This window comes from Myotis yumanensis, unplaced genomic scaffold (genome assembly GCF_028538775.1).
Source record: "Myotis yumanensis isolate MYYU_CA2020_CCGP unplaced genomic scaffold, mMyoYum1.0.hap1 SCAF_1, whole genome shotgun sequence".
Taxonomy (NCBI): Eukaryota; Metazoa; Chordata; class Mammalia; order Chiroptera; family Vespertilionidae; genus Myotis; species Myotis yumanensis.
Genome location: NW_027223752.1, coordinates 96,629,811 through 96,644,984, shown reverse-complemented (window position 1 = coordinate 96,644,984; position 15,174 = coordinate 96,629,811). Strand labels below are relative to the sequence as shown.

Below are 15,174 nucleotides of genomic sequence, written 5' to 3'. Positions count from 1 at the left end.
ACGGGGGCTGGATGGAGGTGGGCAAAGTGGAGGAAAATAGGGATGTCTGTAATTGTGCCAACAATATAAATAAAGTTTCAAAAAAACAATGTTACTTTCAATTTGCAAGTATATATTTAAAATTTATTATACAATATTTTACTCATACTAGAATAAATTCCTTGGGATAATTAATTAATAATCACAGAAATCTACAAGTCTCTTATTTTCCATTTATTGTTCTGGTCCACCCATAAATTCTAAAGAATAGAAGAAAAAGTGCATTAAATAATAATAACAAAACCCACCACTGAGAGTTTCAAAATGAAGCTAAATACATTTTGTAGAAAAATCTGATTTCAACCAAATCTCATACTTTTTAGATATATTAAAAATATGTTCCACATCAAAATGCCAATACTTTCTCAATTTTAATAGATAGTGAGTTACAGTGCTAATTCCTGTAATCTGAAACAATGAATTAATTCAAGACAAGAAAGTACTATACAATCCCACAGACAGCACATCTTTTTTTTACTGGGCAATATCAACAGTGATGGATTTTTTTCTGTTTCCCATGGGTATTATTTTTTCCCTTTTAACCTGTTCATGAGAATGTTAGCACCTTGAGGGCAGGGACCAGTACTAGGTCACAGGCTTTATGCTAGGAACTGAGGAAAAGTAAAAAAAAAAAAAAAAAAAAAAAGGAAAGTCATAAGAAAAAAAATACTGTAAGTAGAATTAAAATAATTCTACTTAGTCCTTTTTCATGATTATTGGATCTGTATTACAAGAAACAGAACTTTTTGTCATGAAATGTACACTTCACTTGTTTCAAATTCTAGTAGAATATATTTTCCTTTTTTGGTAATAAGCAACATTTTAATTACCATTTCAATTCCCAAACATTCACATACCTTTCAAGGGGTGTCAGTTCTGTGGGTTACTAATATTTAAAGTCATTAAAAAAATTAGTGTAATAAATATTGATGGGAAGAAGAGTTCATGATTTAATTTTTTCTTTTAGTGTGGCCACTTTCTATTAACCACAAAAGGAAACACAATATTATAAAAATCTGAAATAGAATGAACAGGTACCAAAAGTTATTAATAGATATCACTCAAAATTCAGAAAATATGTTGTTTTCATGTACACATACATGAGATAAGATAATACCATGGCAGAAGGGTGCTGTATCTGTGTTTAAAGAAGGGGCTGTTGGCAAACACCACAGCTCACTTCTGCTGAAATGTACACAGCTGATATATGCAGCACAGAGAGCTGGCACCAAGGGCTTACAACCTTAATTTGCCTGCAAGAAGGAACAGAGATTTACCTTCAGAGCACGTTCTTGATTGTTTTCGGCAGTCAGATGTCTCATGTTGTTTGCTGAAGTCTGGTTCTGCTCTTTCAAACGATGAAGCTCCTGCTCCAGCCGTTTGCACTGCCACAGGGGAAGAATCCCATTAAGTAAAGGAGTTGCAGCATTTTTTTCATCAAGTCACATGAATTAATGCCACTGTATTCTTAAAGACAAGGTATCTTTTGCAGAGAATAGTAAGTTAACAGTAATGTTGAAAATAGTAAGTTAACAGTAATAGTAACTGTTTATAGTACTCTGCTATTCAACTGCAACTTTCTGGTTTTTTAAACTAATCTAAACATTGCTGTACAAGTTAGAAAATCCTAATTATTTTCATAAAGTTAAGATCAAACTACATTAAAATTTTTTTTCATTAACCAAATGGTTTTCATTATATATCTACTGGCTGAATATAATGATGCTTCTAAAAATCATATTGGATTATAAATAAACTGTAGTATTCTGTTTTGAATTTTTATTAACTTTTAAAAAGAAAATATATGATTAAAATATATTATGAGATTTTTCAGATTTTTATAAATATTTAAAGAAATAATTGTGCAGGGTAAAGGTGACAACCACAGAGTGCTTTAAGACTTGGAAATATTAAGGAAACAAGTGTTCTTAATTTCTATTTTGACTACACTCTATTTTTAAGTAAATCTAGTGATAACAAACATGTGAAATGACATTCTGACCCACTGGCAACATATGAGATATGAGTAAAAAAAGAAATTATGAATAAAAGCATAAATGGGTTAATAGAAGTACCTATGTTTAAAAAAATCAATGAAATATCATGCCATTTGCATACAAGATCTTAAATTGAATATATCAAACATTTCGCAAAATAACTATGCAGGATGTAAACTGATATGCTTCAAATCAGGACCATATGAACATACATGGGGAAATTGGCTAAAAAAATAAAAGTACTAAATCCATCTTTCAGGAAAAAGTTATAAATCACTCTTTATCTATTTTAAAATTAGGATATTTATAATTAACAACCAATAAGTAATTATACATATTAATGTAAGACCTAGGCAAAGTTACTTCTAAATCATTTGACAAATGGCTAGTTGTCATAATGAATTAAAAATAATTATTATGCTATAATAAAGATGCTGTCATAATCCAAACAGGCATTTCTTACTGCTCTAACTTTGATTACTTCTGCCTCTGATCTCTATAATATTTTGCAGTCCGGACTATTACATACTAACCTTGAGTAATATAAAAATCCTTTTCAAAAAAAGAATATCAGACTCTTAATATTGACTTAAATTATATAATGATGTTTATATACAAATACAAATTGGGAAATACATGCCTCAGCATATTAATACAATTATGAAACCAAAACAGATTTATAAATTAAATTAAATAACAATCACAAAATTAAAACTTTTAAAATCAGTATTAACGAAGTAGACAGATTTTTTGCTGAAACTAAGTTCTGCAAATATAATATAAAGTGGTGGATGTTTTCACATTGCCATGTCTATTCCACCATGTGTTATGTGACAACTCATCATATTTTAAAAAACAATGAGTAAAATCTTTGTGACATGACATCACATGGCTTTTGTGTGGAGGGAACACATGACTTACAAATTAAACTGTGTATCTGTCCCTTTTTAGCTTGTAACAAAATATTTGGTTGCAACGCAATCAAAGTTCAAATGTGTTTATTGAAGACACAAATGAGGCATGAAAATAAGTAAGACGTAACAGTAAGCATCACAATCTAGTAGAAAATATTCTCTACTACAATTATTCTCTACATTTTCAAATAATCTTAGCACAAAATTATTATGCACTGAGGCCCAGTGCAGGAATTCGTGCACCTTGAAAGGAACTGTGAGCCGTGAGGCTGCAGTGGGCACAGGGGCGGGTCTTGGCCCATCCTCCACACCCCTACCTGGCCCCTCCTGCCTTGGCCCTGGTCTCCCACAGCCGCCGCTCTCATGCTCTGATGGCGCTGGCCCCGCTCGCACCCGCTGACAGCGCAGAGCAATTTGGGCCGGCGCCAGTCAGCGGGTGCGAGTGGCAGCTGCTGCCCCGATCGCGACTTAGGAGCAGGGGGAGGTGGAGAAGCCTTCAGGGGCGATAGGTGCGGCAGCTATGGGTGCAAGTGGAGCCGGCGCCAGGAGTTGGTGTGAGTGGAGCTGGCACTGGCAATGGGTGCAAGCGGGGTTGGTGCTGGCAGTGGGTGTGACCAGCAGCTCCAGCACTGGCTGTGGGTGCAAGCGGGGCAAGCACCAGAAGCAGGTGTGAGCGGGTACATTGTTGGCAGTGGGTATGAGAGGTGGCTGCCAGCCCTGATCACCCCTCAGGAGTAGGGGGAGGTGGAAAAGCCCTGAGGGGTGATCGGGGCCAGTGCCGGGCACCGGCAGCAGGTGCTAGTGCCAGGCGAGACTGCGGCATGCAGGAGGAAAGAATTTTCAGTACTCCAGAGGCTCACCCTGATGACAGCTACCGGCGCCCCGTCTTGGTCTGGCACCCCTTATCACCTGCTCCACCATCCCGCTGGGGCCGACGCCTGCCATGTTCTGCACTCTGCTGCCTGCTGCCAACACCCGCCATGTCCACGCATGCCCCCTGGTGATCAGTGCACATCATAGCGACTGGTTGTTCGGTTGTTCCACTGTTCGGTCTATTTGCATATTAGCCTTTTATTATATAGGATTGTGTATTGAAATGAAATGACTAAATATGAACTATGAGGTTACAAAGTGGGGTAGATACATTTGACTATGGGGATAAAAGAATGTTTCATGGAACAGATTACATCCAAGTTGAGCTTATTTTGGGTATATGATTTCAGAAGCTGAAAAAGGTGAAAGAGGGAGGATACAGGGAAAAAGAAATGAAAGAAGAAATATCTGATAAAAGTTAGAAACCACAGTCACAACTTGTCTGGCCACCTATTTTTTGTACTCCCATGTAAATTAGAAATGGTCCAAGGATAAAGACTTCTTGCCTATCTACAAGATGCACAAAAAGAATTCACTCACTCTAGCTCGAGAAATGTTTAATTTAATTTAATTTCTTCATGAGGTTTAAATTCAACACTGACCTAGGAATCAAATTGTAGTGAGCCAACAATAACTTTGAACTGAATAAAACATATATAAATGCTCTCATCAAATACACTTTGGATTTATATTTAACTATATTTAAGATTTCTTTAGATTTAGTCAACCCTATATTATTTCTTCATTTGATGTTCTTTCATTCTTTCTGAAAAGATGGGTGGAAGGCACTCCCGGGCCAATTTTTAAAAATACTGTAAACAAAGGGATAAGAAAAGCTTAAGAATAATAAAGTGATTTTTTCACTGAGGGCATTTATCCTTATTGTGTTTTTGGGCTCAGTTTCCATAGTCAGGCAGTATAAGAAGGAGAGAAGATAAAGCCTAGAGACCAAAGTGGCAAGTGTCCCAAAGGGCTACACTTTCAGGTGTTATGATCACCCTACTTTAATGAATGAGAAATGCTTGAGAATATATCCCGAAATCAAGTAGTAAATAATGGTTTTAGACAGTTTCCTTTTGAACTGACACAATTAAAATAACACAGTATCTTCCCTGTTCATATTCTGCCAAATACTAATATTCCTAACAGTTCTAATGCATGAATTTGACCTAGAAGTTTTCTTACAAATTTTATATTTTAAAAATGTTAATATTCAAATTGAACTTAAGTAAATGCTATCCGTATCTTGTCACAGTGTACTTGAGAACCTGGATTCTCACCACAAGATGCAAAAGACACAGATGAATGATTAATAAGTTAATTAAAATTCCTTTAATCGAGAATTTGAATTAGAAGAATCAGTAGGAAGATCCAAAGAGTTTTATCTTTAAAAAGTGTGTGTGGATGCGGAGAAAAAGGAACCCTCGTGCACTGCTGGTGGGAGTGCAGACTGGTGCAGCCACTGTGGAGAACAGTATGGAGTTTTCTCAAAAAACTAAAAATGGAACTCCCATTTGACCCAGTAATCTCACTTCTAGGAATATATCCCAAGAAACTAGAAAAACCCATCAGAAAGGATATATGCACCCCTATGTTCATAGCAGCACAATTTACCATAGCTAAGATTTGGAAATAGCCTAAGTGCCCATCAGCAGATGAGTGGATGAAAAAACTGTGGTACATCTAGACAATGGAATACTACGCTGTGGTAAAAAAAGAAGGAATTCTTATGATTTGCAACAGCATGGATGGAACTGGAGAGCATTATGCTAAGTGAAATAAGCCAGTCAGAGAAAGATAAATATCACATAATCTCACTTATTTATGGGATATAATGAACAACATAAACTGATGAACAAAAACAGATTCAGAGACAGAGAAGCATTGATCAGAACATCAAACCTCAGAGGGAAGGTAGGGGAGGGTGGAGGTAAGGGGGAGAGATCAACCAAAGGACTTGTATGCATGCATATAAGCTTAACCAATGGACACATATACCAGAGGGCTGAGGCCATGAGGGGGGAATGGAGGAGCAATGGGTCAATTAAGGACACATATGCAATACCTTAATCAATAAAGAAAAATAATTTTTTTAAAAAGTGTATATGTGTTTGTGTCTCCTAGTTTTGCCCATTGAAAAAAGGCTAGGAACAATAGCAAACCCAGCAGCAATGAGTACCCCTACTACTTAGACTGTGGGTTCCAAGTACCATTTCTGACTAAAATTAAGAACTCCATGGATATATGGCTGATTCCAGGTCAGAGACAAGAAATACACAATATAATCCAGGAACATCTGTTCTTGGCAGTTTTAAATTAACTATCAAAACTGAGTAACTATCAAAGAGACTCAGAAAGGATTCAGGAGTTAACTTGAAAAGCTCCCCAGTACCTAAAGATAAGACAATTTGAATATCACAAAGGGTAGTAACTGCAATATATTGTTACATAAAATAAGCTTAATTTATTGAGGTTATAATGACAATAAAAAATTGAAAAAACTAATTATCATTGTTGGGTAAATTGCCAATGTAAGTAAACTAAATATATACTAAGCCAAGAATTTATCCAGTCTTTCTTATATGAACTTTACCACTAGGTAATAAAACAATAGATAAGATGACTATAAAAATATTCTAGGCAATAAAGAGAAAGGGAATGTTAGAATATCACACTTTTGAAATCATTAATATACTAAGACATCTAGACACTGAGATCTGCTAATAACACATAGTTCTTTCACAACTTAACATGTGTTTCCACATGAAACAACACAAAACTACCTGTAAAGTAGTCTTGCTAATAAAGACTAATTTAGATATGATTAAGTTTCCATATTAAATTGCCATAGCTATAGAAGAGACAAGACAGAAACGTTAAATGACACTACAGAGATACAATGAATAAATTGGGAAACTCTGAAAGAAAATTGACTATTTGTTTAAAAAAATAAATTCCAAAAGATAAAGAGATAGAAGGGGAATCTACAATGTGTTAATAGTCAATTCAATAATTTGCAATGTATGATTCTTATTTGCATACAAACTCAAAATGAAGAGGAAAAAATGTGACATTTAAGAGTTCATTTGAATTTGAAAACCAATTAAGTGTTTCATAATATTAAAGAATCATTTTTCATATTTTTGGGTTTATAATGGTATTGTGGTTACGTTTTAAACCATAGTCCATACCTTTTAAGAATATACAATAGAAGTCACATATAAAAAGGATATTTTGTCTGTGATTTCAAACAAAATGAGGAGTAAATGAGTGGGGCAATATAGATAAAAAAGGTAATTGTAGCAGAGTGAGTTATCACGGTTCATGACTGTGCTAAGCTCGCTGATGAAAAGAAAACTAATTTTGCCTCTGTAAACAAACCCAACTAATTTTACAACATGGCAATCCTATATAATAAAAGCCTAATATGCAAATTGTCCCCTCAGGCGGTCGTTCGGCCTAGAGTTCAACAGAAAGACGGAGTTAGACCACTTGGTATGAAGTGTGCTGACCACCAGGGGGCGGAGCGGACATGGCAGGCGTCAGCAACTTGCTGCAACTTCTCATCTGCAACCTCTCACAGGCTACCTGGGGTTGGGGGTGGGGGTGACGGGAACAGAGGTGAGGTGAGAATGTGGGATGTCCACAAGCTTGCTCTCACTCTCCCTGCTACCCTCCCCTGGGACGCCAGGGTCAGGCGCCTGTGAGGAGCCTGCCCCGCACCCATCTGCCTTTTCCAGATGAGCCCGAACACAGCTGCCCAGACCACAGGGGCCGATTGGGCTCCATGTGAGTTCGTGCAGGAGCTGGTCTGTGAGGCCAGCTGGGAGAGAGTGCACTACCTGCCCGGCTTCTGTGCAGCGCTGCTGGGTAATCCAGAGGCCCACGCTGCACCCCATCCTGCAGTGTCCGGCCGCCCTCACTGCATCTCCATGTGGGAACTCGGGCATTGTGACTCAGGCGGAGGGGGATGCATGGGGGCCCGGGGGCCCAGGTGCTGCCCAAAGCCCAGAGGTCAGCTGGGACTTGCCCTTCCATGCCAGATGCTCGCGCTCGATCGCCGGCCAGGCCTAGGGGCGACACTTGTGCATGAATTTCATGCACCAGGCCTCTAGTTAAACATATAAAAAACAAAAATCCATGGCAAATTTTTATAAAATAAATTCAGCCCATAATTATTACAAAATCTGTTTTCAGCAGTGATTTCCTTTTACTCATTGTGAATTCTGAAGAATTATATCAAGCAGATAATACATTACGATTCTGTTTTACTTTATGTTTACTATCTGAAAGATAACATGCCTTAAGTTTCTAACATCCAGTTCTCCAATATTATCTAAGTGTTTAACAGCTGCTGTTTCTTCTCCTCTACAGTCTGCTTTCAGTCACAGATCATTTTGATTGAATCACAAACATCTTCCCACTTGGATGCTATACAACTCTTTCCTTTCCAGACAAAAAATAATACCAAACTCTTCCAGTCAAAACAGAAACAAACTTTGGTGTCAATGTGAATTATGTACTTTAAACTGCAGATGTTTGGAAGTACTTAGGATTACATAAATAGATTTTTATTTCTCTTCACTTAGAAAAAAATTTAAAAACTATTTTAGGGTTAAAAATAATAACTAGAATGCTTTTCTAACATTACAGTAACTTGGAATAAAGAGTTTTCAAGTTCAAAAAGGTAACTTGTCTCTTCATAGGCCTTAGAAAAATATGAACAACTTGGTTTAAGTAAATATTTAAATAATATTATAGAGGTTTAAAAATATCAAAGATTAAAAAAGAAAATAATTAGAAGTCCCTGAAACCACTTATGATGCAGATGATATGAGTGTGTATGTGTGTATAAAACATAAATTATTCAGTAAATACGCATTGAGCATCCATCCACTAGGCCATATACCAGCACCTAATAGGCAACATGCCAGGCAATAATATGTTTCTACATATTTTTACATATATATCTTAATTACATATAAACATTTCAAAACACCGTATAAATTATTCAAAAAGACTAATTTAAAGAAACATTTTAAATCATAAATCAAAAGAATTAGTAAAAGTAACAATTATTTTAGAAGATATAAACATGTATATAGGTATTTATTTAGTATACTATGGTATTAAAATAGCATTTCTGTAATGCTATTTAAGTTTATGTTAGCTGTATTAGTGAAAAGTTATTCATTTGAAAAATTGTGGTTTGTGTCTATTTCATAGAGGTTAACAGAGTTCATCAATCAACTCTTAATGAGAAATTAGTATGTGCTGGGCTAAGTACTTTACATGCAATAAGTCTGCAAGTCTTCATGTGGATCTTGCTACCTATTATCCCATTTTACTTTTTTATTTTTTTTTTATTTTTATTGTTGACAGTATTACAGATGTCCCCCATTTCCCCCACTCGGTCTGTCCCTGTCCACCCAGCCCCCACCCATCCCAGGCTTTCACCACATTATTGTCTGTCCATGGGCTATGCATATATGCATATATGTTTTTTGATTAATCTCTTCCAGTTCCCCCCACACCCTCTCCTCTCTGAGATGTGTCAGTCTGTTCCATGAATCCATGCCTCTCATCCTAATTTGCCCATCAGTTTATTTTGTTGATTAGAATCCATACAGAAGTGAGATCATGTGATATTTATCTTTCTGACTGGCTTATTTCTCTTACCATAATACTCTGCAGATCCACTCTTGCAAAAGGTAGGAATTTCTTCTTTTTTACAGCCACAAAGTATTCCACTATGTAGTCATACCAAGCTTTTTTATCCATTTATCTACTGATGGGCACTTGGGCTGCTTCCATATCTTAGTTATTGAAAATAATGCTGCTATGAGCATAGGGTGCATATATTATTTCTGATTGGTGTTCTGGAATTCTTAGGATATATATTCAGAAGTAGAATCTCTGGATCAAATGCAAGTTCCATTGTTAATTTCTTGAGGAAACTCATACTATTTTCTACGGTAGCTTCATTTCCACCAGCAGTTAATGAGGTTTCCTTTTTCTCCATATCCTCACCAGCACTTGTTGTTTGTTGATTTATTGATGGTAGCCATTGTGGCAGGTATAAGGTGATATCTCATTTTATTTTTAATTTGCTTTTCTGATGATTACCGATATTGAACATTATTTTATGTGTCCATTGACTATTTGTATTGTATGTCCTCTTTGGAGAAGTGTCTATTCAGGTCCTTTGGCCATTTTTAAATTGGATTGTGTTTCTTCCAGGTGTTGAGTTGTATAAGCTGTTTATATATTTTGGAAAGTAACCCCTTATCAGATGTATCATTGGTGAATATGTTCTCCCATAGAGAGAGTTCCCTTCTCATTTTGATGATTTTGCTGTGCAGAAGCTTTTTAGTTTGATGTAGTCCCTTTTGTTTTTTATTTCTTTGTTTCCCTTGCCCTAGGAGCAAATATCGGCAAAATTACTGCCATGTGCCATGACTGTGACCTCCTTCCTACTTCATAGGTCAGTGCTCAACCACTGAGCTATGCCAGCTGGGCTGCATTGAATCTATTGATTGCTTTGGGTAGCATGGACATTTTAATGATGTTAATTCTTCCAATCCATGAAGATGATACATGATTCCACTTGTATGTACCTTCCTCTATTTCTTTCTTCAATGTTCTATAGTTTTCTGAGTACAGGTGTTTTATCTACATGGTTAAGTTTATTCCTAGGTACCTTATTTTTTTGTTGCAATGGTAAGTAGGATTTTTTTTTTAGTTTCTCTTTCTGAGAGTTCATTATTGGTGTATAAAAATTCCATTGATTTCTGGATGTTAATATTGTATTCTGCTACATTGTCTAATTCATTTTTTAAATCTAGTAGTGTTTTGGTGGAAGCTTTAGGGCTTTCTATGTACAATATCATGTCATTTGTGAATAATGACAGATTTACCTCCTCTTTCTCAGTTTGGGTGGCTTAATTTCTGCTTCTTGTCTGATAGCCAAGGCTAGGACATCCAGAACTATCTACACTAATAAGAGAACTATCTACACTTTAGCCATTTTGCATACACAGGTGTCAAGTGCCCCAGGAGGCAATGGAGGCCATGGGCTCCCGGGACCATCGCCGGCCCCGGGAGGCAAGGCCAGTGGTGCCAAGCCACACCTGTGGCATCCCGGGACCTTCGCTAGCGGAGAGCAGAGCCAGGTGAGTGGGCGGAGAGCGGGAGGTTTGGAAGACCTGGCAGAGCAGGAGGTCGCTGGATATAGAGCAGAGTGAGACAGAGGGCTGCTTGGAGGGTGTGGCTCCCTCTGTCACCTCAGCTTCCTCATCACAGCTGTGGAAACTGACAGCAGGGAGGAGGAAGTCCCACCCCCCTAGAATCAGCCAGAATCAGCCATTGGTCAGACAGAACTCAGCGGCCTGACAGCCAGGACTCTCACTCACCTGCATCTCAGACCGTGACAGTAGAGAGGTGTGACTATATCTAAAGAACAACTGTGGATACAATGTAGCTCTGCAGCTGAAAGATGCCGGTGTCATCAACAGAAAATGTCTGCAGAGCAGCGTGCGTCTGATCTTGAAAGAAGGCGGTGCCTGCAACAGAATGTATCTGAAGACCATCTATTGGAAAAACGTCGCTCTAATGCCGAAAAACACCGGCATCATCGACAGAAAATGTCTAAAGACCAACGTGCCTTTGAAGTTGAAAGAAGGCGGTGGTGACGACAGAATATGTCTAGAGAACAGTCATCAACAAGTACTACCAATTCTGGTAGGAACTGCCTTCTCAGCAAAAATCGAGTACATAAGGATGTAATTCTTGAACACAGTTGTGGTGGAATGACTGTTCGATGTGAATTTTGCCTATCACTAAATTCCTCTGATGAAAAACCATCCGATGGAAAACTTACTCCATGTTGTAGCAAAGGGAAAGTCTGTCCAAATGATATACGTTTTCCAGATTACCTGGCATATTTATTTATTTATTTTTATTTTTGGTTTTGGCCAAACTTTTTATTTAGTATTCTGTAGTTGCTTAACACACACTTAAATGATCTTATTGGGGGAGGGGAGAGGGAGAGGTTCTCGTAGATTCCCAAGGAAAAGTCAGAAAGACAAAATATGGCCAGCACTAACCATTTGTTTTGGGTTTACTGCATGAATAGCACTTTCTTTACATAAGCATCTGATCTCAGGTTTTTCATACTGATAACATTTAAGATTTCAGTTTGAAGACTGTATGATATCCTAAGAGTAGCATACTCCATCCACCCTCCAATAGCTAGCTTGTTTGTATACGCAGAGGGATGCATCTTTCCATTTTAGATGGCTAGATGTTTGTAGAAGATCTTAGAATTGCTTGCCTCATTAACTGGGGAAAAAATTAGAAAATGGCCTTTTGAGACACTTTTACCTGAAAAATTACACCACTAGTACACAAGACAAGCCTTAATGTTGGAGATTAAACCCTTATCGGAGATAACATTGGCAAATATGTTCTCCCATGCAGTGGGCTTTCTTGTTGTTTTTTTGATGGTTTCTTTTGCTGTTCAGAAGCTTTTTATTTTGATGTAGTCCCATTTGTTTATTTTCTCCTTAGTCTCTCTTGCCCTAGGATCTGTCTGTAAAGATATTGCTATGACATATGTCTGCAATTTTGCTGCCTATGGAGTCTTGTAGGATTCTTATGGTTTCCTGTCTTACATTCAAGTCCTTTAGCCATTTTGAGTTTGTTTTTGTGTATGGTGTAAATTGGTGATCTAGTTTCATTCTTTCGCATGTATCTGACCAAATTTCCCAGCAACATTTATTAAAGAGGCTGTTTTGACTCCATTGTATGCTCTTGCCTCCTTTGTTGAATATTGAGTATAATGGCTTGGGTCAATTTCTGGGTCCTCTATTCTGTTCCATTCATCTATGTGTCTGTTCTTGTGCCACTACCAGGCAGTTTTCAGAACAGTGGCTTGGTATATAAGTATTGCTACCCCAGCTTTTTCTCATTTCCATTCGCCTGAAAAATCTTTTTCCATCCCTTTTCCGTCAGTCTGTGTGAGTCCTTTTCTCTGAGGTGGGTTTCCTGTAGATGGCAGCTATATGGGTCATGTTTTCTTATTCACTCAGCTACCCTATGCCTTTTGATTGGGGCATTTAATCCATTAACATTTAAAGTTATTATTCATAGGTACTTGTCTGTCACCATTTGTATTATTTACGCTGGTGTTCCTTCTTCATTTCCTATTTCTTCTTTTTACAGCTGACCCTTTAGCATTTCTTGCATTGCTGCTTTGGTAGTAATAAACTCCCTTAGTCCTTTTTATGTCTGTGAAGCTTCTGATTTCACCCTCAATTTTTATTGATAGCCTTACTGGGTACAGTATTCTTGGATTCAGACCCTCTCTTTGCATGACTTTGTATATTTCATTCCATTCCCTTCTTGCCTGATGTGTTTATGTTGTGAAATCAGTCGCTAGTCTGATTGGGGATCCTTTGTAGGTAACTTTCTGTCTCTCTCTGGCCGCTTATAAGATTCTTACTTTGTCATTGGTGTTTGCCAATTTAATTATAATGTGCCTTGGCATTGGTCTTTTGGGGTTCATTTTGTTTGGGACTCTGTGAGCTTCTTGGATTTGTATGAGTTTTTTCTTCCCTATATCAGGAAAGTTTTCTGTCATTATTTCTTCAAACAGGTTTTCTATTCCTTGCTCAGTTTCCTCTCCTTCTGGCACCCCTATTATGCGAATGTTGTCTCGTTTCGTGTTGTTCCAAAGTTCCCTTAGGCTCTCCTCCTATTTTTTAAGTCTTTTTTCTAGATGCTGCTCTGCTTGGGTATTTTTTCCTCCCTTGTCTTCTAGCTCACTGATGCAGTCCTCTGCTTCTTCTAGTCTACTGTTGATGCTTTCTATTGAGTTCTTTATAGCAGCGATGTCATTTTTCATTTCTTCTTGGTTCTTACACATGTTGTTGAATTTGTCTTCCATTCTTTTCAGCCACCCTATGACGATTTCTCTGAATTCTTTCTCTGACATATTGCTTACCTCCTTTCCGTTCACTCCCTTTTCTGGTGATTCCTCCTTTTCTTTCATTTGTGGGCTGTTTCTTTGTCTCCCCATGATCTCTCTTCTCTGAGTGTCTGGTTATGTAGCCCTCTCTCTCCGTCCAGCTCCGCATGCAATTCTCCAAACATCTCTTCCGCATATCCTTTTTCCTCTGGCCCTAAGCAGCTGGCACACTGGTAAAATCCGAGGTTGCCTTTTTGCGCCCTGTCCAGCTATGGGCTGATATTTAGAGTTCCCTTCTGCTGCAGCCCTGCAGATCCCTTTCCACAGTCACGGGTCATGCTGGCCCCAAAGGCTGCAGACTTTATGGGGTGCTGACTTCCCCCGCATGCTTTCCTCTCTCCAACCTGGATTACAGACCTCATCTTTCTCTAGGCCAGTGGTCGGCAAACCCATTAGTCAACAGAGCCAAATATCAACAGTACAACAACTGAAATTTCTTTTGAGAGCCAAATTTTTTAAACATAAACTGTATAGATAGGTAGATTGTTATTAACTTAATTAGGGTACTCCTAAGGCTTAGGAAGAGCCATACTCAAGGGGCCAAAGAGCCACATATGGCTCATGAGCCGCAGTTTGCCAACCACTGCTTTGGGCGAAATCTGACCTTTCCGTGAGAAGGAGCAGGGCTCGTGCGAGTTCACATATTCATGCTGCTTGAGACTGGTGTTCCTGGGTTCATAGCTGGTCCCTGGGTGCCTTGGCTGCAGGGTCTCTGGATGTATACACTTGCGATAACAGCCACTCTCCCCTTCAAGATGGCGCGGTCTCCACAGCAAAGCCGGACGCTCCAGGGGAGATTTCAGCAGCAGTGGAGGCTGCCTGGTTAGGGGAGCCCGATCCGGCAGTCTCCAACAGTCCCCTGGAGTAGAGCTATCGCTCACCCACACATTTACACTCTCCATACATTCACACTTTCTCCTTTCATTCTCTCACACACTATCTTGCAGTCTGCCTTCCCATGGGCAGCCATCTTTCTACCTGGAATATTTAAAAAGATTAATGAAAACGAAGATTCTGACAGTAAAAATTTCATGGAAAATATTTGTTCCATAAATAGTTATTTTGCTTTTGCTTCCATGGGTGCAAATATTGCATCGCCATCAGGATATGGGCCATACTGTTTTAGAATACACGGACAAGTTTATCACCGTACTGGAACTTTACATCCTTCGGATGGTGTTTCTCAGAAGTTTGCTCAACTCTATATTTTGGATACAGCCGAAGCTATAAGTAAAAGATTAGCAATGCCAGAAATCCAGGGCTGCTCAGAAAGACTCATGATCAACATCAACAACCTCATGCATGAAATAAATGAATTAAAAAA

The 15,174-nt window shown here is 38.2% G+C and overlaps 1 protein-coding gene and 1 long non-coding RNA gene across 8 annotated transcripts in view; one reads left to right on the top strand and one right to left on the bottom strand.

Moving 5' to 3' along the window:
- Positions 1-15,174, bottom strand: part of MIPOL1 (mirror-image polydactyly 1) — a 334,097-nt gene that overhangs the window by 199,148 nt on the left and 119,775 nt on the right. For all 6 annotated transcript variants that reach the window (XM_070428268.1, XM_070428293.1, XM_070428294.1 and 3 more), the window contains exon 10: positions 1,317-1,424. In XM_070428268.1, the coding sequence (XP_070284369.1) occupies positions 1,317-1,424 (108 nt within the window). The remainder of the gene's footprint in view (positions 1-1,316; positions 1,425-15,174) is intronic.
- Positions 1-15,174, top strand: part of LOC139019104 (uncharacterized) — a 51,108-nt gene that overhangs the window by 27,180 nt on the left and 8,754 nt on the right. The window lies entirely within an intron of this gene.